Source organism: Symphalangus syndactylus, chromosome 13 (assembly GCF_028878055.3).
Source record: "Symphalangus syndactylus isolate Jambi chromosome 13, NHGRI_mSymSyn1-v2.1_pri, whole genome shotgun sequence".
Lineage (NCBI taxonomy): Eukaryota > Metazoa > Chordata > Mammalia > Primates > Hylobatidae > Symphalangus > Symphalangus syndactylus.
The window spans coordinates 118492719-118515472 of NC_072435.2; the positions used below are offsets into that span (position 1 = coordinate 118492719).

The 22754-nt window shown below is 43.6% G+C and overlaps 1 protein-coding gene across 2 annotated transcripts; it reads left to right on the forward strand.

Annotated features, from left to right (window-relative positions):
- Positions 1-4492: 4492 nt before the first annotated feature.
- Positions 4493-22170, forward strand: DENR (density regulated re-initiation and release factor). 2 transcript variants are annotated; one of them, XM_055238060.2, is made up of 8 exons: positions 4499-4640; positions 5380-5494; positions 13115-13134; positions 13778-13862; positions 16559-16642; positions 18761-18877; positions 20065-20204; positions 20317-22170. In XM_055238060.2, the coding sequence occupies exons 2-8, from the start codon at positions 5389-5391 to the stop codon at positions 20359-20361; spliced, it is 597 nt and encodes a 198-aa protein (XP_055094035.1). In that variant the 5' UTR covers positions 4499-4640; positions 5380-5388; the 3' UTR covers positions 20362-22170. The 2 variants fall into 2 exon arrangements, with proteins under 2 accessions (XP_063470813.1, XP_055094035.1); XM_063614743.1 differs by lacking the exons at positions 13115-13134; positions 13778-13862 and having other exon boundaries at positions 4493-4640.
- Positions 22171-22754: the final 584 nt, after the last annotated feature.

Consider the following 22754-nt stretch of genomic DNA (forward strand, 5'->3'; position numbering starts at 1 on the left):
ACTGCTTAATGATTTTGAGGTTTGCTTTTGGGGTGATGGAAATGTTTTGGAAGTAGATAGACGTGGTGTTTGCACACCATATGGAGATACTAAATGTCATTGAATTGCTCACTTTAAATGGTTAATTTTGTGTTATTGTGCTGTTGTGTTATGTGAATTGCAACTCAATTTTAAAAATTATACATATATATACATTTTAAAATCTGGGATATAAGAATTTGTACTCTGGAGTTAAGCTGCCTGGTTTAAAGTTAATTCTCTCGCTGAGTAGCTGTGAGATCTTAGGCAAGCTATTTCACCTCTTTGTTTCCACATGTGTAAAACAGGAACAACATTACATCATTCTAATATGAAGGAAAAAATGAGTTAATCTGTGTAAAGTGCTTATAACAATGTACAACACAGAGGAGGTGCTATGTAAGTTGTAGCTACTATTATTATTTATTTTTATTTTTATTTTTTGAGACGGAGTCTTGCTCTGCTGCCCAGGCTGGAGTGCAGTGGCGCAATCTCGGCTCACTGTAAGCTCTGCCTCCTGGGTTCTTGCCATTCTCCTGCCTCAGCCTCCCGAGTAGCTGGGACTACAGGCGCCCGCCACCACGCCCGGCTAATTTTTTGTATTTTTATTAGAGACGGGGTTTCACCGTGTTAGCCAGGATGGTCTGGATTTCCTGACCTTGTGATCCGCCCGCCTCGGCCTCCCATGGTGCTGGGATTACAGGCTTGAGCCACTGCGCCCGCCCTATTACTATTATCATTATATGACCAAACTGTCACAGCACTCTGGAGAGGGAGAAAGCTTCATTTTTTACTCAATATGCTTCTGTATTGTTTGAATATTTTGCAAGAAGCATGTAATATTTTTACAATAAAAGACTAAAATGCATTGTAGTAAGACTCTCAGAGTGTCTGGGAGCACAGAAAGAGTCAAGCTGATCCTCTGCCAGTGCTTTTAGTCCACTGAAAATCGACCTGTGGCGGGTTATCCCAGCTTCAACCAGTGAGATGCGTTTATGCTGATACTTCTGATACTCTGGGTCCCTTATATGAGGGGGTCCTTGGTTTGACTAAGCAAAGACAGGTTTTGTTGCCTGACTTAACAAAGTGCTCATCTCATCCCGAAAAAATTGTATCATCTTTTAAAATTAGTCCTCCTCTACATTGAATGTTTATGGGCCTCGTGACAGAACTGGTTGTGTCCCTTGTCAGTCCTGTGCTGCAAGAGCAAATGACCTTATTAAACGTCTACTTTTTGGAGAAGCAGAACAGGTTGCTTTTCATTAACTGCTGCCGTGCCGCTCCTCCCTCTTCATCTCAGTCCCCTAATCCTTCTCCTTTTGAGCAGGGCTTCCGGGATCAAGAGTGCAGATGATGGCCTATTTATGTGTTGTTTTTGTCTTCCCATCATCCAGGCATTCTACTTGGGCATTAGCATCCTGATTTTCCTTTGGCAACAGATTCCGCCCTCTCCATCCATCTCTGAGGTTTGGAGGATTGGGGATTTGGTTCCACCCCTTGGCTCTAAAAATAGGCATGTGACCAGGTCTGGCCAATCAGATCATTCCATCCCTGTGGCCACTGTGATTGGCCCAGGGATAGGTACATGACTCAAAATGCTAATGAAACATTCACCTGAGTTGTTCGCTAGAACTGTTGGAAAAGGTAATCTCTCTTTCTTCTGGGATTGCTAAACTAATAGAAAATAACCTAAATAAGCAGTAGGAAGAAAGCATAGGGATGGAGCCAAAAGATGAAAAGAGATAGTAATCTTAAAAAAAAAACTTGTAAGCCGGGCTTGGTGGCTCACGCCTGTAATCCCAGCACTTTGGGAGGCTGAGGCGGGCGGATCACAAGGTCAGGAGATCGAGACCATCCTGGCTAACACGGGGAAACCCCGTCTCTACTAAAAATACAAAAAATTAGCCGGGCGTAGTGGCGGGCACCTGTAGTCCCAGCTACTCGGGAGGCTGAGGCAGAATGGCGTGAACCCGGGAGGCAGAGCTTGCAGTGAGCCGAGATCGTGCCACTGCACTCCAGCCTGGGCAACAGAGCGAGACTCTGTCTCAAAAAAAAAAGAAAAGGCCGGGCGTGGTGGCTCACGCTTGTAATCCCAGCACTTTGGGAGGCCGAGGCGGGCGGATCACGAGGTCAGGAGATCGAGACCACAGTGAAACCCCGTCTCTACTAAAAATACAAAAAACTAGCCGGGCGTGGTGGCGGGCGCCTGTAGTCCCAGCTACTCGGAGAGGCTGAGGCAGGAGAATGGCGTGAACCCGGGAGGCGGAGCTTGCAGTGAGCCGAGATCGCGCCACTGCACTCCAGCCTGGGTGACAGAGCGAGACTCCGTCTCAAAAAAAAAAAAAAAAAAAAAGAAAAAAAAAACTTGTCAATTTGACATAATTTCAAATGTACAGAAAATCTACAAGAATAGTATGAACTAACTCCCATGTGTTTACCGAAAATCACCAAACATACACACTTTTCACATTTGTTTTAGAATTCTCTGAGAGCAAGAGTGACAGAAAGGTTCTAGAATACGTTGTTTTATCTGCAGGATCCAACTATTCTTGAAATCGAGATCTATTCCTGAAGGGGTGGGTTGCCCCTCCACACCTGTGGGCATTTCTCGTCAGGTGGAACGAGAGGCTTGGAAAAGAAAGAGACACAGGGACAAATTATAGAGAAAGAAAAATGGGCCCAGGGGACTAGCGTTCAGCATAGGGAGGACCCAGGGCCTCTGAGTTCCCTTAGTATTTATTGATCACTATCGGGCATTTCCCAGAGAGGGGGATGTGCCAGGATAATAGGGTAATAGTAGAGAGAAGGTCAGCAGGAAAACATGTGAACAAATGTCTCTGCATCATAAACATGGTAAAGAAAAAAGTGCTGTGCTTTTGATGTGCATATACATAAACATCTCAATGCCTTAAATAGCAGTATTGCTGCCAGTATGTTCCCACATCCAGCCCTAAGGCGGTTTTCCCCTATCTCAGTAGATGGAATATACAATCTGGCTTTACACCGAGACATTCCATTGCCCAGGGAGGAGCAGGAGACAGATGCCTTCCTCTTATCTCAACTGCAAAGAGGTGTTCCTTCCTCTTTCACTAATCCTCCTGAGCAAAGACACTTTACGGGTGTCAGGCTGGGGGACGGTCAGGTCCTTCCCTTCCCACGAGGCCATATTTCAGACTATCACAGGGGGAGAAACCTTGGACAATACCTGGCTTTCCTAGGAAGAGGTCCCTGCGGCCTTCCGCAGTGTATTGTCTCTGAGTACTTGAGATTAGGGAGTGGTGATGACTCTTAACAAGCATGCTGCCTTTCATGCATTTGTTTAACAAAGCACATCCTGCACAGCCTTAATCCATTTAACTCTCAGTTGACACAGCACAGGTCTCAGGAAGCACAGGGTTGGTGGCAGGGTTACAGATTAACAACATCTCAAGGCAGAATTATTTTTTCAGTACAGAACAAAATGGAGTCTCTTATGTCTACTTCTTTCTACACAGACACGGTAACAATCTGATCTTTCTTTTCCCCACATATTCCCATACTCTTACATTTTTTTTTCATTAAAAAAAATTGTAGGCCGGGCGCAGTGGCTCACGCCTGTAATCCTAGCACTTTGGGAGGCGGAAGCAGGAAGATCCCTTGAGTCCAGGAGTTCAAGACCAGCCTGGACAGCACAGGGAGATTCCCCCATCTCTACAAAAAAATTAAAAATTAGCTGGGTGTGGTAGCGCGCGCCTGTGTTTCCAACTACTTGGGAGGTCGAGGCTGCAGTGGACCATGTTTGTGTAACTGCACTCCATCCAGCCTAGGCGACAGAGTGAGACCCTGTCAAAACATAAAGAAAAGGATGAAGGAAGGAAGGGAGGGAGGGAGGAAGAAAGGAAGGAAAGAAGGAATGAAGGAAGGGAGGGAGGGAAGGGAAAGAAAGAACAGAAAGAGAAGAAAGAAAAGAAATAACAGAAAAGAAAGAAAAAAGAAAGAATTCCTTTAATTTAGTGTATGGTGTTAAAACGCAACCAAACGCTCCATCCGGCAAAGAGAAAGGAAGAGAGGAAGGAAAGAAGGAAGGGAGGGAAGGAGGGAGGGAGAAAACCTTCCTTTAATTCAGTGTATGGTGTTAAACTGCAACCAAACGCTCTATCCGGCTGCAATCTCCCCGCACGGGAGTGATTTATGCAGTAGCTGGACGTTACTCAGGACTCCTGGATGCACCGCAGACACCGGGGCGATGATCCTCGGACTCATTAATAGGGAGCCATTTCTGACTCAGGTGCACTCTGCGTCTGCAAGTCACGTTCCCCTCCGCGCGCCCATCTCCAGGATTCATCCTCTCCAACGGGTGACGAGCACCTCCTGCTGGCGGCCCGCTTCTCGGCCTCTTGGCCACGCCCCCACCGGAGCGCAAGGCGCACGCTCCCCAATTTTTCTCCGCCCCCGTCTTCCGGCTTCTCGCGACATCCGCCCAGCGGCGGCCGGAATCTCGCGATAAAGGCTCATTGTCTCGCGGGAGCGCTTCTGGCCGACGGGCTCTCGGGCGGCCCTGGCCGGGGAGACGAGTTGCATGTGTTGGTTCAGCTTTCGATAGCGGCGGGAGCGGAGCCGGCGGGGCCTGTGCGACCGCCTGGGTAACGACCACAAGTGCTTCTCCCGCTCCCGAGAAGCTCGTAGAGAGTGTGGGGGAAGCTGAGATGCTGCCTGGCGGAAGGGGGCCGGGCCGGGCCTCTCCACACCCCCGCCCACAAGGGCCCCTTCTGGCGTCCCCGGGGTTGCTCCTTCGCCTCAGACCTGGTCGCCCTTGTTCCCTCAGTGCTCTTACATTCTGTCCTCGTTTTCTGTCCTCATCCTTCTTAGGCTCTGGTCACCCCGCCCCCTCCCATGCCCTTTTTAGACTCCCCAGGCCCCTCTCGTGGCGTTTAGCTGCCCCCACACCCTGCACCCTGGGCTCCGATGACCCACCCCTTGTTCCTAGGCACTTCCAGCCTCTCTCCATTTGGCGCCTTTGTAGCCCTTCTCTCTTAACTGCAGTTTGCATCCCTCCCAGATCACCCTCAGACCTTTTTGCTCCGTGTCTGCCGTGGGTATTCACCCCATCTTTCCTTCCCCATTGCTTCCTGTTTTTCACTAGTGAGTCCCTCTGCCCCATCCTTCATGGTCCATTTGCTCCTTGCTTCCCTGTAGACCTGTGGAGCAAGGAGATGTGCCTGGGATTGCTCATATTTTATGAATCGAATGCACCTTGTTACCCCCACTCAACAACAGACTTGAAACAGCTTTGGGGTGGGGAGGTTTCTGTTGAGAGGAACACTGCTCTTCTGGGCTCTTGATTCTAAAATAGTGAGGGTGTGTTGTTTTCCTTGCTTACAGATTTGTGAAATGGCTGCTGACATTTCTGAATCCAGCGGGGCTGACTGCAAAGGAGACCCAAGGAACAGTGCCAAGTTAGATGCCGATTACCCACTTCGAGTCCTTTATTGTGGAGGCAAGTGTTGGTAGCCACAGAATGACTTTTACTCGCTATATTTTTATGCATTATAATAATAGTTTGACATTTGGTGGTATTAAGCTTTTTTCCCTATCCTTTTCATTTGGTGAGTTTGTACTGAGGGAGAGGAGTCCTGGGGAGGAGGAGGCATGAATTAACAAGAGTTTCCCAACCTGGGTGATTTGTGTCTATCTACTCTGCCTGAAGAAGCTTACAGTCTGTTTGGAATAGAGATGTGCAACTAGGTTATTTCAGCCTGAAGGTCCTCAAGGTGTATGCTAGTCTAGCTGTCAAAGGAGGGCTTCTTGGAAGATTGTGAGTTAAGGATGGCAAGGACTGGATGAGAGGGTGGGGAAGGGAGTCCCAGACAAAGCGAACGACTATGTAAGAAAAAGCTTGATGGCTGTCTGTGAAGAAGTGAGCGGCTTTGAGTTTGTCTGGTGTATCGTATAGGGAGGGTGCCCGTTAAGGAGTGGGAGAAGGTGAGGTTGGAGTGTTAGGTGGTAGGACAGTGAGGAAAGTCTTCTTGGTTTGAATCATCATATATGTATTAGGTTTAATCAAGCTCTTTTTCACTTTTGAGTGTTTGTCTTCATTTTCAATATAGAAATATTTGTGAATTGTAAATGCTGTATGTATTTGCATCTTGGAAACTTTCAGAAAAATTTGAAGATACAGGACAGTAAAAGGGCAAGTAAATATTTTTTCAATAAATATTTCTCAGAACTTACTGTGTGCCTAGTGATGTTTTAGGTGCTGGGGACTGAATAGTGAATAAGTCAGAAGATCCTTGTTCACGTGGACCTTACCTTCTGTGACTGCAGTAGAGACCACATCTGACATTTAAGTACTGTAGAAGGAGAAATGATGTCTTTTTGCTATTAAAAGTAATGGCAAAAACTGCAATTACTTTTGCACCAACCTAATCGTTTTTTGAGCAGGAAAATAAAGTGACAGGAGATTAATCTGCTGCATTATTTGGAGGAAATAGCCCACAAATTTGAAGGCCACTTTCAGAAATCTAGGTTTGAGGTAAATAAGTGCCTTGCTGACAGTGTCTTACTGCCTTGTAAGCAGTATAAAAGTGAATAAAGAGGGTTAATCAAAGAAAAGATAAAATGTTTTTTTTTTTTTTTTTGAGACGGAGTCTCGCTCTGTCGCCCAGGCTGGAGTGCAGTGGCGCAATCTCGGCTCACTGCAAGCTCCGCCTCCCGGGTTCACGCCATTCTCCTGCCTCAGCCTCTCCGAGTAGCTGGGACTACAGGCGCCCGCCACCACGCCCGGCTAATTTTTTGTATTTTTAGTAGAGACGGGGTTTCACCATGGTCTCGATCTCCTGACCTCGTGATCCACCCGCCTCGGCCTCCCAAAGTGCTGGGATTACAAGCGTGAGCCACCGCGCCCAGCCAAGATAAAATGTTTAATGGTGAAAAAGGAAAAAGATATTTCGCAATTGAGAGTTGAAAAACCAGAACACCACTAAAAATGATGACTTTGAGAAAGATTAGATTTGGAGATAGATAATAGGCTGACTTGCAATACAGTGAATTTGAGTTTCTTCAAATGGAAGAATCCAAGTACGCTGCATTTGGCAGCAGAGAGAGACAGTATATGAGCTTTTCTAAGGGAAAAAGAGAGAAAAGCCAGAAAGATTCTTGGGGTGTACCTAGAGCGAGGTGAGCTGGGTAGATTCACCACATAGAGAATTGCTTAGTTGGTGAGAAGTTTGGAAGCTCAGTGAAAATGTCAGTCTCTAGAAATCTTGTTTTATTTTTCTGTAATTATGAATTAAAACTAAGGGGGCGGGCGCAGTGGCTCATACTTGTAATCCCAGCACTTTGGGAGGCTGAGGCAGGCAGGTCATGAGGTCAGGAGTTCAAGACCAGCCTGGCCAACATAGTGAAATCCCGTCTCTACTAAAAATACAAAAAGTTAGCCAGGCCTGGTGGCAGGCACCTGTAATCCCAGCTACTTGGGAGGCTGAGGCAGGAGAATCACTTGAACCTGGGAGGCGGAGGTTGCAGTGAGCCAAGATCACGCCATTGCACTCCCGCCCGGGCAACAGTGCAAGACCCCGTCTCAAAAAAAAAAAAAAAACTAAGGATGTGAGAAAAACTGATACATTTATTTTAACAAGATGCTCAGAATATAGGTTCCTGTTATATTTTTATATAATGATTACCTTGAAACAACACTTTTTTTTTTTTTTTTTTTTTCCCAAGACGGAATCTCGCTCTGTCGCCCAGGCTGGAGTGCAGTGGCGCAGTCTCGGCTCACTGCAAGCTCTGCCTCCCGGGTTCATGCCATTCTCCTGCCTCAGCCTCTCCGAGTAGCTGGGACTACAGGCACCCGCCACCACGCCCAGCTAATTTTTTTGTATTTTTTAGTAGAGACGGGGTTTCACTGTGGTCTCGATCTCCTGACCTCGCGATCCACCCGCCTCGGCCTCCCAAAGTGCTGGGATTACAAGCGTGAGCCACCGCGCCCGGCCGCAACACTTTAAATTTGGAAACCTATGTGAGTAAAGGATAAGATCCATTCCCTGTGACCTCAAAGGGTCAGTGAACTAGGACTAAAGTGGAAGCTACCGAAAGATGCCTTTCTACCTTGTCAACACTCTCCAGAACAGTACAGAAAGATGAATCTGGCAGCAAGATAACAGTTGAGGGAGGCAGGCTTATTGGCCAGGCTATATAATAAGACTTTAGACAAAATTAATGAGCATTTAAATGAGTCGCATAAGTGAGGAAGAGAGGTTGAAAAATAAATTATGATCATAGGATGAACAGTATAAGGCAGTTAATCAGATTTGAGGACAAGGGAGAGGGGAGAAATAAACTGGATGTAGTTTTGGCAGACATTTAGTATTGTTGGAGTGCTTAGAGAAGAGGGAAAACCCTCCAATAGAATACCTGATTAAAGAGAAAAATGAAGCGATAGTGACATAGGCATTTTCCTTACATTCCTTCCCCCTCCCTCCCTTTCCCCTTTTGCAAAAAGAAGGATGCAAATTAGAGAATTTGCTCTCAGCTAAAGTCTAGGGTTTCAGAGAGCAGCTCGAATTCATTTAGGAAACACGTTTTAAGCATCTGCTCTGTGGCAAGTATTGTGCTCCATATACAGAAATAAGACATAATTATCTCTTGGAAACTGAGCTTAACTGGGAAGACAAACATTTTAACAGGTGAGTTATAATGTACTAATTGTATACTAGAGGGCTGATCAGACTGCAGTGAAAATAAAGAACCAACCAGTTCTACTTGGGAGAACTGAAAAAAGGGAAAGTTAAAAGTATTGAGTGGATTTTATGTTTGTATATTTAATCTTCAAAACTGAAATATTATGGTTTTATTGATGATAAGCTTCTCAGTTGTATAAGTGGTGGGGCCAGGATTAAAATCTAAGACAAGCCATTATAACATCAGCTCCAAGGAAACTTTGCAGAGTCTTGAAGGATGAATAGGTGTTTGCTGAAAAGAATGGCATGGATAGAAGTTCATTGTGGTTGGACCATGGGGTGGTAGGAGTTGAGTCTGGAGAAGTACGATAAGATGTTTGAAAAGTTCTTAATCTGGGAAGTGATGTGATTGGTTTTATCTTTTTGGATAATAACTGTTTGGAAGGAAGGAGGAAGTACCTGAAATGGGTTGAAACTGGCCACAGATATCAAGTTTAGGAGACTTTATTTTTATTTTTATCTTTTCCACCCTCCTCCCCAAATTTAGAAGACTTTAAAGTATGAGATGATTGGGGTTAGTGACACTGTGTGCAAAGTTAGTGATTTTGGTGACTGTTGACAGTGAAATATGTAATTGAAAATACTGACTTTCAGGAAGTTATTTGATTGTGGCTGTTCATTCTCTGTTATAGAAAGGCAGTTTTTGTTTTTGTTTGTTTGTTTGTTTGTTTTTGAGAGGGAGTCTCGATCTGTTGCCCAGACTGGAGTGTAATGGCGCGATCTCAGCTCACTGCAACCTCCGCCTCTGGAGTTCAAGCGATTCTCCTGCCTCAGCCTCCCGAGTAGCAGAGACTATGGGTGCCCGCCACTGTGCCTGGCTGATTTTTGTATTTTTAGTAGAGATGGGGTTTCACCATCTTGGCCAGGCTGGTCTCGAACTCCTGACCTCGTGATCCACCCGCCTCGGCCTCCCAAAGCGTTGGGATTACAGGCGTGAGCCACCAGACCCGGCCATTCTGATGTATTCTTAAGACTAGATTTAGTTTATGATCTTCTGCCAAGACCACCACAGAAGTGCTGTTAATTTCAGTGCATTTTTGGCCGGGCACGGTGGCTCACGCCTGTAATCCCAGCACTTTGGGAGGCCGAGGCGGGCGGATCACGAGGTCAGGAGATCAAGACCATGGTGAAACCCCGTCTCTACTAAAAATACAAAAAGTTAGCCGGGCGTGGTGGCGGGCGCCTGTAGTCCCAGCTACTCGGAGAGGCTGAGGCAGGAGAATGGCGGGAACCCGGGAGGCGGAGCTTGCAGTGAGCCGAGATCGCGCGCCACTGCACTCCAGCCTGGGTGACAGCGTGAGACCCCGTCTCAAAAAAAAAAAAAAAAAAAAATTTCAGTGCGTTTTATCAAGAAGTACCTGGCTGTGGATTAGTCCCATTCCATGTGGTGGTAACTTTGCTCATTTGGCTAGGCACAGTGGCTCACACCTTTAATTTCCAACACTTTGGGAGGCCGAGGCAGGCAGATAATTTGAGCTCAGGAGTTTGAGACCAGCCTGGGCAACATAGTGAGACCCTGCCTCTACAAAAAATTAAATAAATTAGCCAGGTGTGGTGGCAAGTGCCTGTAGTTCCAGCTACTCGGAGGCTGTAGTGGAAGGAACAGTTAAGCCCAGGAATTCGAGGCTGCATGAGTTAAGATCACATCACTGCACTACAGCCTGGGTGACAAAGCGAGACTCTGTCTCTTTAACAAAAAAAAAAAAAGTTGGAGTCTAAAGGCTTAATTTTTTTTTTTTTTTTTTTTGAGATGGAGTCTTGCCCTGTTGCCCAGGCTGGAGTGCAGCAGCACAGTCTCAGCTCATTGCAGCCTCTACCTCCCAGGATCAAGCGATTCTCCTGCCTCAGCCTTCTGAGTAGCTGAGACTACAGGTGTGCGCCACCACACCCGGCTAATTTTTGTATTTTTAGTAGAGATGGGGTTTCACCATGTTGGCCAGGCTGGTACTGAACTCCTGACTTCAGGTGATCCACCCACCTCGGCCTCCCAAAGTGCTGGGATTGTAGACCTGAGCCACCACACCCAGCCTAGAGGCTTAATTAGATTCAAGTTAAACAGATCTTGGCAAGAAGGTTTAGTGGATGATGTTTCATTTGTCATGTTGCATTGCATCAAGAGCTCATAATGTCAGATGTTTCATTATTAGTGATGCTAAGTTTGAAGGTGACGGCTAGATGTTTGCATTAAAAAGGTACAGTTTTCCCTTTCCAAATAAATAAGTGATCTGTAAAGAGAAATTGACTTTTTTAAAGCAAATAATGGTGAACTTAAAGGAGCTCCCCCAGTTTTTTTTTTGAGACGGAGTCTCGCTCTGTCGCCCAGGCTGGAGTGCAGTGGAGTGCAGTGGCGCGCTCTCGGCTCACTGCAAGCTCCGCCTGCCGGGTTCACGCCATTCTCCTGCCTCAGCCTCCCGAGTAGCTGAGACTACAGGCGCCCGCCACCACGCCCGGCTAATTTTTTGCATTTTTAGTAGAGACGGGGTTTCACCGTGTTAGCCAAGATGGTCTCGATCTCCTGACCTCGTGATCCACCCGCCTCAGCCTCCCAAAGTGCTGGGATTACAGGCTTGAGCCACCGCGCCCGGCCCTCCCCCAGTTTTTTTATTGCATTAGAATTTTGCTGAACCGGGCCAGGCGCGGTGGCTCACACCTGTAATCACAGAAACAGGCAGATTCAAATTCTGTTATCCAGATATAAGTGGTTATGTACTCTAAGCTTCAGTTTCATCATCTGAATATAGATATGGTACTTATCTTACAAGGTTGTGACAATTAAACATAATAATGGGTATAAGGCATAGCAAAGCATTTGGCACATACTAGGTGACCAGTGAGTGGTAATTGCTGTGATTACATGGTATACCACCTTCCTCTCCCTGAGAAATCTCAGGATATTGGACACACTGAACTACTCCATTCTAAACCTTAAAAATAAAAACAAAATAAGCAGTTGACCCAGTATTAGAATTACGGTTAAAATTGGAAGCTTTTCCAGTTCTTCTAGTCCATTATTAGCCTGTACAGGCTCTTAACACCAAATGACAGGATTGAACCAAGATTCCTTCTGCTTTACACTTTCATGATGTTAATGTAGCGTAACATGAAAAAGCCTTGGCAACGTAGCGAGATCCCGTCTCTACGAAAATAAAAAACTTAGCTGTACATAGTGGCTCACGCCTATAGTCCCAGCTACTTAGGAGGCTGAAGCGGGAGGATTACTTGAACTGAGGAGTTGGAGGCTGCAGTGAGCCATGGACACACCACTACACTCCAGCCTGAGTGACAGAGTGAGAGTGAGGCCCTTACTCTAAAAAAAATAGGCCAGGTGCGGTGGCTCACGCCTGTAATCCCAGCACTTTGGGAGGCTGAGGCGGACGGATTACCTCAGGTCAGGAGTTTGAGACCAGTCTGGCCAACATGGTGAAACCCCGTCTCTACTAAAAATACAAAAATTAGCTGGGTGTGGTGGCGCACACGCCTGTAATCCCAGCTACTTGGGAGGCTGAGGCAGGAGAATTTCTTGAGCCCAGGAGACAGAAGTTGCAGGGAGCCGAGATTGTGCCACTGCACTCCAGCCTGGCAGAAAGAGCAAGACTCTGTCTCAGAAAAAAAAAAAAAAGGAAAAATATATTGCAAAAAGATGGTAGTAAAAATGCTACTAAAGTTTATAAATGTGTCAGTATGAATAAAAAGTGGTGGCTGTTTTGGTAGAACTATCAAAAGAAATAACCAGGCTGGGAACAGTGCTTCACGCCTGTGATCCCAGCACTTTGGGAAGCTAAGATAGGTAGATCGCTTAAGCCCAGAAGTTTGAGACTAGCCTGGGCAACATGGTAAAACCTTGTCTCTACAAAAAATTAGCTGGGCATGGTGGTATGCATCTGTAGTCCCATTTAGTCGGGAGACTGAGGTGGGAGGATCGTTTGAGCCCCTGGAGGGGTGGAGGCTGCATTGAGCCATGATTGCACCACTGCACCCCAGCCTGAGCAACAGAGCGAGACCATGTCTCAAAAGAAAAGAAATAACCAGTTTCCTTCAAACTCTGTTGTATGGGTAATTGTTCCTGTCTTAGCTTAATTTTTTGACCCACCGAAATGGTTATGGTAAGACCTCATTATATACAAAATAGCATATTTTGATGTTCTATCAGCTGATGGAGACACTCTTTAGATGAAAAAGTCAAGATAGTATCATCTCAAATAACCATGTGCCTTTTACCTCAAAAACACTGAAGAGTAGCATTTGAAAAGTGGTATAGAAAACTTATAGGAAAAATGTATAAATGAAGCATTTTCTCAAATATAAAAGTAAAGATAAGCCCTGTGTATGTGTGTACATATAGGTTTAACATTTCAAATCTTTTTTTTTTATTTCCTCAGTCTGTTCATTACCAACAGAGGTAAGTTCTTTAATTTTTTTTTTTTTTTACCTTATGTATTTGAAGTTATTCTTGGTTTTAAAGCTACTTTGAGAACTTTTTTTTATTTTTCATTTTTGGTTATTTGATAGTAAAGCTTTAGCCTTTTATAGAGAACTTTGATTTAGAATAATTTTTTGGTCTTATATATTCTTTCCTAAATTTAGACCTTAAATCATACATGTGCATCTTTTGCACATGGCTGTGCAGTTTGGATTTTTGCATGGGACTTATGAATAGTCAGCTAATAAAATAAGAGTAACCTTAATGCCAAAATCTACACAAATGAGCAGAGGAAAGAAAGAGTAGTATATATTATGTGTAAGACTTTCCAAGTCCAGCTCTATGAGCAAGTCATGAAAACGAGGCACTTATGTGCTCAAAGCAAGAAATAGAGGGAGAAGAAATAAATTGATACTGTGAAGAGGTACCTAATCCTTCTTAATATCTAATTTTTTATGGTACATATCCTGGTTGAATACAGATTTCCTGTGGATAAGAAGTCAGATGGGAGTGGTTTGTTTTATTCTTTGTATTAACAAGTATAGGGAGTGATTTTTAATTACAAGGTATTGTTTGCCTGAAAATGTTTTGTTGTGACTCAGTTCTTTTTTTTTTCTCCTAGTACTGTGAATATATGCCTGATGTTGCTAAATGTAGACAATGGTTAGAGAAGAATTTTCCAAATGAATTTGCAAAACTTACTGTAGGTATGAACATTTTTTTTTCTTGCATTAAACTTCTGTACCTGAGACAAATGCATGTATGGCATTATTCTAAAGATACGAAAGTCTTCCTTTAGTAGGATATTAAAGAATTAACGTTTATCTGTTAGCTGTTTAAGTTCTCTCTGAGATAGGATAGGTCTGAATATCAACTTTCTTATATAAAAAAGTAAATGGGCCAGGCGCAGTGTCTCACGCCTATAATCCCGGCAGTTTGGGAGGCTGAGGCAGGCGGATCACAAGGTCAGGAGATCGAGATCATCTTGGCTAACACAGTGAAACCCCATCTCTACTAAAAATGCAAAAAAAAAAAAAAAATTAGTCGCGGTGGCAGGCACCTGTAGTCCCAGCTACTTGGGAGGGTGAGGCAGGAGAACGGCGTGAACCTGGGAGGCGGAGCTTGCAGTGAGCCGAGATGGTGCCACTGCACTCCAGCCTGGGCGACAGAGGGAGACTCTGTCTCTCAAAAAAAAAAAAAAAAAAAAAAAAAAGTAAATGATTGGCTGGGTGCAGTGGTTCACGCCTGTAATCCCAGCACTTTGGGAGGCTGAGGTGGGGATCACCTGAGGTTGGGAGTTCAAAACCAGCCTGATCAACATGGAGAAACCCTGTTTCTACTAAAAATACAAAAGTAGCTGGGCGTGGTGGTGTATGCCTGTAATCCTAGCTACTCGGGAGGCTGAGGCAGAAGAGTTGCTTGAATCCGGGAGGCAGAGGTTGCGGTGAGCCAAGATGGCACCATTGCACGCCAGCAACGAGCAAAACTCTGTCTCAAAAAAACAAAATTTAAAAAAGTAAATGATTCAGGGGCAAATATATATTGATTTTTATTGTAAGCGTACTATAATATGCTACACACTGTTTCAGATTCTGAGGATAAGCCAATAAATGAAAGATTTCCTACTCTTGTGGCAATTACATTCTAGAAAGGGAGATTAAATAAGCAAAACAGTGGCCGGGCGCGGTGGCTCACGCTTGTAATCCCAGCACTTTGGGAGGCCGAGGCGGGCGGATCACGAGGTCAGGAGATCGAGACCACGGTGAAACCCCGTCTCTACTAAAAATACAAAAAAAAATTAGCCGGGCGTGGTGGCGGGCGCCTGTAGTCCCAGCTACTCGGAGAGGCTGAGGCAGGAGAATGGCGTGAACCCGGGAGGCGGAGCTTGCAGTGAGCCGAGACTGCGCCACTGCACTCCAGCCTGGGCGACAGAGCGAGACTCCGTCTCAAAAAAAAAAAAAATAAGCAAAACATAGAATGTAGACAGTAATAAGCAGGAAAGGGGGAGATAAGAATTGGTGGGACGGAATTTGAAATTTTAGGTAGTACCCAGGGAAGATTTTGCTGAAAAGGTGGCAGTTGATTATTTTGGAACTGAGGGAATGAGTCATTTGGGTATCTGGCAGAACATTTCTAGGCAGAGGACACAGCCTGAGGAGAGGCCCTGAGCAGAAGCCTTCCTAGTATATTCAGGAAACAGCAAGGAAGCCTTTGTGTCTGGAGCTTATTGAAGGACCAGAGAAGAGTTTGATATGAAGTCAGAGTAGACCACACCGGGTAGGGCATTGTGGGCCGTTTTGGCTTTTGCTCTTAGTTAGATGAAGAGCTCTTGGAGGAGTTTAAGTAGAAGAGTGATGAGGTCTGACTTGTTTCAGCAGTATCACTTACTTAGGCTGCTCTGCTAAGAATAGACCAAAGAGGCTGGGGGCGGTGGCTCACACCTGTAATCCCAGCACTATGGGAGGCCGAGGCGGGCGGATCACTAGGTGAGGAGATCGAGACCATCCTGGCTAACACAGTGAAACCCTGTCTTTACTAAAAATACAAAAAATTAGCTGGGCGTGATGGCGGGCACCTGTAGTCCCAGCTACTTTGGGAGGCTGAGGCAGGAGAATGGCGTGAACCCAGGAGGTGGAGCTTTCAGTGAGCCGAGATCGCACCGCTGCACTCCAGCCTGGACAACAGAGCGAGACTCCGTCTCAAAAAAAATGGAGTTGTCATTGCCAGAGGTGGGAAGACTATGGAGGAACAGAATTCCTCAGTTTGCTCATATTGATGGCTTCTCTTGCAAGATTGGTAAAAATGAAGGCAGTAGCAAGAAGAAGAGAAAACCTGGTCTGGGAACAGGCCTGCTCAGGGACACCCAGTGCTGCCCCACTCATTGCTCCTTGACTTTCAGGTGATTTCACTGACACACAAACCCCTAACTTGGTAAGTCCCTTTTGGCTGGTAGCTACTGCATCACTGTCAGTGGTTGGATAAGAACCCTCACGTCTGGTTTCATCCTCAGTCTACGTGGTTGTCCCTGAATGGGACCTTCCTGGGATAGGATCGTGTCTGGGCAGGCGGGGAGCTCTTCTCCAGATGTTAACAAATTAGTAAGTTTAGATGCTAGAGCACTCCTGCAGAGCCCAAGCGTTTTATGCTTCTTTCCTGTGGCTAAAAATTTCAGCCCTCACATATCAAAAGACTGGGTTTTCTCTTCTGTTACCATACACTTACTATAATGACTTTAGAACCAGACTTGAATAGAAATCTAGCAGTGTAATCCATTGCTTTACAAATTTCATGCTCAGCTGTTGGTAAAATGCCTTATTTGTATATGAGGTTGCTCAAAGGTGATATCTTTTTTTTAACAGTGTGAGATGATGTTCATGCTTTTGTATTTCATTTTTATATCTAGAAAATTCACCCAAACAAGAAGCTGGAATTAGTGAGGGTCAAGGAACAGCAGGGGAAGAAGAGGAGAAGAAAAAACAGAAGAGAGGTAAGACCTAAATTCATATCTTGATTTGTACAGTCATACCGTCACTGCGATAGAAGATGTAAGTAATTAAAAGGGTTCCCAAAGCTAGGCACAATGGTGGGCGCCTATAGTCGCAGCTTCTTAGGGGGCTGAGGCAGGAGGATTGCTTAAGCCCAGGAGTTCAAGGCTGTAGTATGCAATGATCGTTCCTCCACATAGCCACTGCACTCTATCCTGGGCAACATAGTGAGACTTCATCTCTTACAAAAAGGGGGAGGTTCCCAATGTTAATATCATGTACCTGTTATTGTAATTCCCCATGTATATCATACAGAGGGGCACATACTAATAGTCTGAGGATCATGGTTGGATGTGGTATGATTTGGGCTGTGTCAGTAAATTGGACCTAGGAAAACATACTTATTTGCCCTGTTTGTATGTAAAAAACAGACAGCTAAAATTCCTGTGTCTTCTATTTAAGTAGAGTGAGGACATTTATATAGAAGATTTTATCTTCTCATTACTTCTGATAGCTCAGTTGAAAACTTTGTTTTACAGCTGTTGCATACACTTGACTCACTCCTTCTTAAACCAACTCCTGGTGCTGTGGATCCTGTACCCACCTGTTTCATTTTCATTCATTATTCTCCCCTATGACTAAAAGTCACTTATAAATATTTTCAGGACTTTGCATCTTTAAAAAAAAAAAAAAAAAACTCTTCCCAAAGCCCATGTCTTTCTTTACCTTATCCCTCTCCTTCTCTTAGCCAGATTTCTTTACTAAGGCCAGACTCACTATCCCCGCTTCTGTTCTGTGGTACACTGTTCACTCCTCAGTCCATCTTAACCTGACTTCCTGGCCACTGCAGCTCTTCTGATAAGAGTCAGCGGTGGCTTAGTTATTGCTAAATAATGAGCGCACATGCACTCCCTCTTTCCTGAAACATTGTCCCTCCTTGGTTTCTGTTCCTTCCTAGCTCTCCTGTCACTCCTCCTTAGTCTTCTGTGCGGACTTCCCCTGTTCCTTCTGTCCTTTAAAAGTCGGTGTTTTTCAGGATTCTGTCCTAGGCCCACTTACTTCTCATTCTGCACATTCTTATTGGATGATTCTATCACATCCCTAACTTCTGCTGCCCAGTATACACTTAAAATTCCCAAATCTGTATCTCTGGATCTGGCCTGTGTCTCTAGCCTAGAAGTGTGCTTTATCCCAGAAGCACCTCAAACACTGCACTTTGGAAATTAAACTTACTGAGTCTCGAGTCTCAGTTCCCAAATTGACTTATTTTTCTCTATTTTGGTTAGTGACAACACTATTTATTCAGTCATCTAAAACAGAGCCCTGAGAACCATCTTACATTCTCTCTCTCCCTTTACTCAGTTCTAGCTTCTGTTCTTTCCTGTCCCTCCTCTCCTGCCTGTGGCCTAGTGGCCATTACTGTTGGCACTGCTTTACTTTCAATTTCTTGCCTGAGCTAATGCAGGAGCCTCTGCAGGGGCCTTTTGGTCAGTCTTACTCTTCACAGATCCACCGAAACACAGATCCAGTGACTGCTGTGTATGTAATCTTTTGCTTTTCTGGCTTCATCTGCTACATATTCATAAGCATCCTTCAATCAAGACAAGTGAAGTTCCCAAATATAATGTCTTTCCTTATCTCTGTACTTGTTCTCTTTCCCTGGAATGTCCTTTCTTATGCCTCTCCAGCCTTTTTCCCTTTACCTGGACCTTTCCTTATTCTTCAAAACTCCACCTAGATATTAACTTCCTCTAGGAACCTTTCTGTGTCCTCTGGAAGCAGACTAAGTTGTTTGTCTGCAAAGCTATCATAAAGCCTTATTCATGGATCCTGTTACTGTATATATTAGATTGCTGTAACTTTTTTTTTTTTACTCCCTTCACTAGACAGTCTCTGGAGGGCAGGGGCTATGTTCTGTTCATCTTTGTATCCTTGGCTCTTAGCTCAGTGCTAGGCACATAGTAGGTACTTAATAAATGTTTATTGAATGAATACTTGGATGTGTTTAGTAATTTTTGTATTAGAGAAAAAGAAACTTAAGCCTTTTGAGAATTAATTTAAAGACAGTATTCTCTTATGTCAAAAACAACTAATGCTAAACTCTTTCTTAATAAATAAAGGTGGAAGGGGTCAAATAAAACAAAAAAAGAAGACCGTACCACAAAAGGTTACTATAGCCAAAATTCCCAGAGCAAAGAAGAAATATGTGACAAGAGTATGTGGCCTTGCAACTTTTGGTGAGTTCAGGCTTAAGTATATTTAAAATGTGTAAACTATTTTCTATCTCTGTCTCCCTCTATCTCTCTGTCTCTCTCTCTCACATACCATGAAAACTTCACAGGTCTGTTTTTTGCTAAGAAGATAAATTTTGCATTTCTAACTATAGCTTCAAAATGAAATTTTAGAGAAATGTCAAAATCTTTTGTAGAGGGGACTTTTTACTTTCTGGAATTCCTGCTTGGGCACATTTTATGTGGGATGAGGAGGGCTGGGTAGGATTCTCTTTGAAACCAGCCATTGCTGCTCCTCTGTCCTCTGCAGGCATGGTGGCAAAAGGTTGCAAAATGGCTCATCCCCTCTGGGAATGACAGCAGAGGTTGAGGAAGGTGGCAGAACGTCCTTCTTTAGAGCCCTTCAGTTCCTGGAAGCCTTGAATGAATAGTGAAACTGGGTGAAAATCTAAACTATGATGCCTCTATAAGACAACACAGATTGAAAAACAATCAATAGGCTGGTCTGAGTACAGTGGTGTTTACAACTAAATGATCACAACCACTTACAGATTTCTTTGTTCCTTCTTTACTCCCACTGCTTCACTTGACTAGCCTTAAAAAAGAAAAAAGAGGCCGGGCATGATGGCTCACGCCTGTTATAATCCCAACACTTTGGGAGGCTGACATGGGCAGATCACCTGAGGTCAGGAGTTTGAGACCAGTCTGGCTAACATGGTGAAACCCCATCTCTACTAAAAATACAAAAATTAGCCAGGCGTGGTGGCACATGCCTGTAATCCCAGCTGTTCAGGAGGCTGAGTCAGGAGAGTCGCTTGAATCTGGGAGACGGAGGTTGCAGTGAGCCGAGATTGAGCCACTGCACTCCAGTCTGGGCAACAAAGCGAGACTCCATCTCAAAAAAAAAAAAAAAAAAAAAATGAATAAAGTGTCCCTGGATTTATTTTGGTCTTAATATGAGTTAGGGGTAGTATAGATGATTCTGTTTTTATGTATTGAGCCTTTATTTGACCTTGAAAGTGTAAATTGCATTGTTAAGATCTCTATGGTAGTTTGTATTGTTCTGAAAGGAATATAAAACCCATTAACAATCTGTGTTATGATTTAAAAATGCAGATTAAATTTCAAAATGGAAAAACATCTTTGCACAATTCCAATTACAGTTCTTGCTCTTTCTTTTTTTAAAAAAATAGAAATTGATCTTAAAGAAGCACAAAGATTTTTTGCTCAAAAATTCTCCTGTGGTGCCTCAGTAACAGGGGAGGATGAAATTATCATTCAGGGAGATTTTACAGATGACATAATTGACGTCATTCAGGAAAAATGGCCAGAGGTGAGTGCATGGAACACATATATCGCTAGAAATAAGGTTTTAAAGCAAATTGCTTCCATTTTTTCTTAATTGCAACCACAACTCATGAGATATAATTATTTGTGTTTTATAGGTAGATGATGACAGCATCGAAGATCTTGGAGAAGTAAAGAAGTGAATTTGAAAATTTGTCTGTATTTAATGGCCTGAACTGAGAGTTGATATGGCCAAAGGGAGAGAGGCCTTTTAAAATATATATATATTCTACAGTAAAACTGTAGGCTGCCCTCATCCTTGGCATTTTCACTGTTCTGTACAAGGCTGCTTGTTTTTTTATTGCCAAAGTCAAATAAACGGGAGACTGTCATGCTCATGCATGAATAGAATTTAGTCAAATATAAAATTTTGGTCATTTGGTACTGAGTTTCTCTTTCTCTCTCTCTTTTTTTTTTTTTTTTTTTGACAGAGTCTCACACTGTTGCCTGGACTGGAATGCAGTGGTGCGATCTCGGCTCACTGCAGCCTTCACCTCCCAGGTTCAAGTGATTCTCCTGCCTCAGCCTCCCGAGTAGGTGGGAGGATTATAGGCGCCCGCCACCACGCCCAGCTAATTTTCATATTTTTAGTAGAGATGGGGTTTCACCATGTTGGCCAGGCTGGTCTCAAACTCCTGACCTCATGATTGGCCCACCTCAGCCTCCCAAAGTGCTGGTATTACAGACGTGAGCCACCGCGCCCAGCCTGAGTTTCTCTTCTCTCTTTTTAATTTTATTTTTTGAAAAACCCGGTAGACTTTTTGTGGGGAGCATTTTTGTTGATTATTTTACTGATCTAAAGCTGAGTGATTTTTTAAAAGAATTTGAATTTGGCTTCCTCACCAGTAATATGTCTCCTTGCTTCTTTGATGTGATAGTTTTGAGATGGGTGAGAATCTAATAGATTTGTGGTTGAATTTGCTTTGTTGTTATGAAGTCCACCTTATGGGCACAATAGGTAGGAGTTGTTCGAGCTATTCTGGAGATTATTTGATAAAGTATACTAAAAGCCTTAAAACCATGTATGTGCACTGTTTGAACCAGTAAGCCACTTCTTTGACATTAGAAGACAGAAGAAATAGTCAGCCTTGCATAAAACTTATGGATGAAAGTATTCATCACAATATTATTTATAATAAAAAAATGCAAATGTTATAAATGAACAATTGGGAAATGGTTAAAGAAGTGATGGTGCATTGTGTGGTAGAATATTATGCATATGTTTAAAGAATCATATTTTCTAAGATTATTTGGAAGCATGTTCGGTAATGTCAAGTGGAGTATCTGGATACATTTTAGACATTTATCATCATCATCTGTTCGGAGTGGAAGGCTGTTCAGAGAGGCTAGAGGTTCTTATTCTGGCTATAAATTACGTGAGTAAAATTGTGCTAACCAGTTAAAAATACTGTACACCCATGCTCAATATATAGTCCTGGAAATAGCAATTGAAACATGTCTTCTCACAAGAGAAAATGACAGTTTTAATGATGTGTATTAGATGAATTTAAACTTTAAGTCAGGTGCTGCAAATTGGAAAGAAGACTTGTGGTGTTTTAAATTGCTGTGGACACTTTTAAGAAACTTAGAACCCATGGAACCCTTGTTTATTGCCATGCAAATTACAATCTTGAATGAGTGTTTTTTAAAAATAAAGTATTAGAAAAATGTGTAATAAAGATGTAAAATTAAAAAATGGAATTCCCCATTAACTGTGGATTTTGCTAAATAGAATTACTGGTGAAGCAGATTTATCCATCGAGACTATCTGGTATGTGTTATGTGTGTAGTCTGTTGGTGCTGAAAGATGTCTGTGTGCCTGTATCAACATGTGACTTCATGTAAAGTTTCTTTGTGTTCACAGTTCTTAGCAAATGCATTACAATCCATAGATAGCCAGCAGTGGATGTTACTCCAGGAAAATGCAGGATTAAAATTGTCCTTGTGTATAACATGTGTGAATCATTTTTTTTAAACTGAAATTTAAAATGCAACATAGTCTAATCTCTGATTAAAATGTACTAATAGGGCCAAGCTGCTTTGATGCACGGCTGTAATCCCAGCACCTAATGTACTAATAGGGCTAAGCCGCTTTGATGAACGGTTATAATCCCAGCCGAGGTGGGAGGATCACTTCAGTCCAGGAGTTCAAGACTAGCCTGGGCAACAGGGCAAGACCGTGTCCCTACAAAAAATACAAAAACTAGCCAGGCATGGTGGCGTGCGCCTGCAGTCCCAGCTACTTGGGAGGCTGAGGTGGGAGGATCACTTGAGCCTGTGAGGTTGAGGCTGCAGTGAACCCAGATCACGACACTGCACTCCAGCCTGGGCAACAGTGAAACCTGGTCTGCAAAAAAAAAAAAGTACTAATAGTTCAAAAATTGACTTTACACATTCTCACAGTCTACCATTTTTAGTAAAAAACGTGAACCTTTAAGCAGCCTTATAAGAGGTTTTCCATATTAAGCTGGCAACTTTTAATGCAAATACTTTTTGCATATAGTTTTGATAAGTTTCATTTTTTAAAAACAGATGC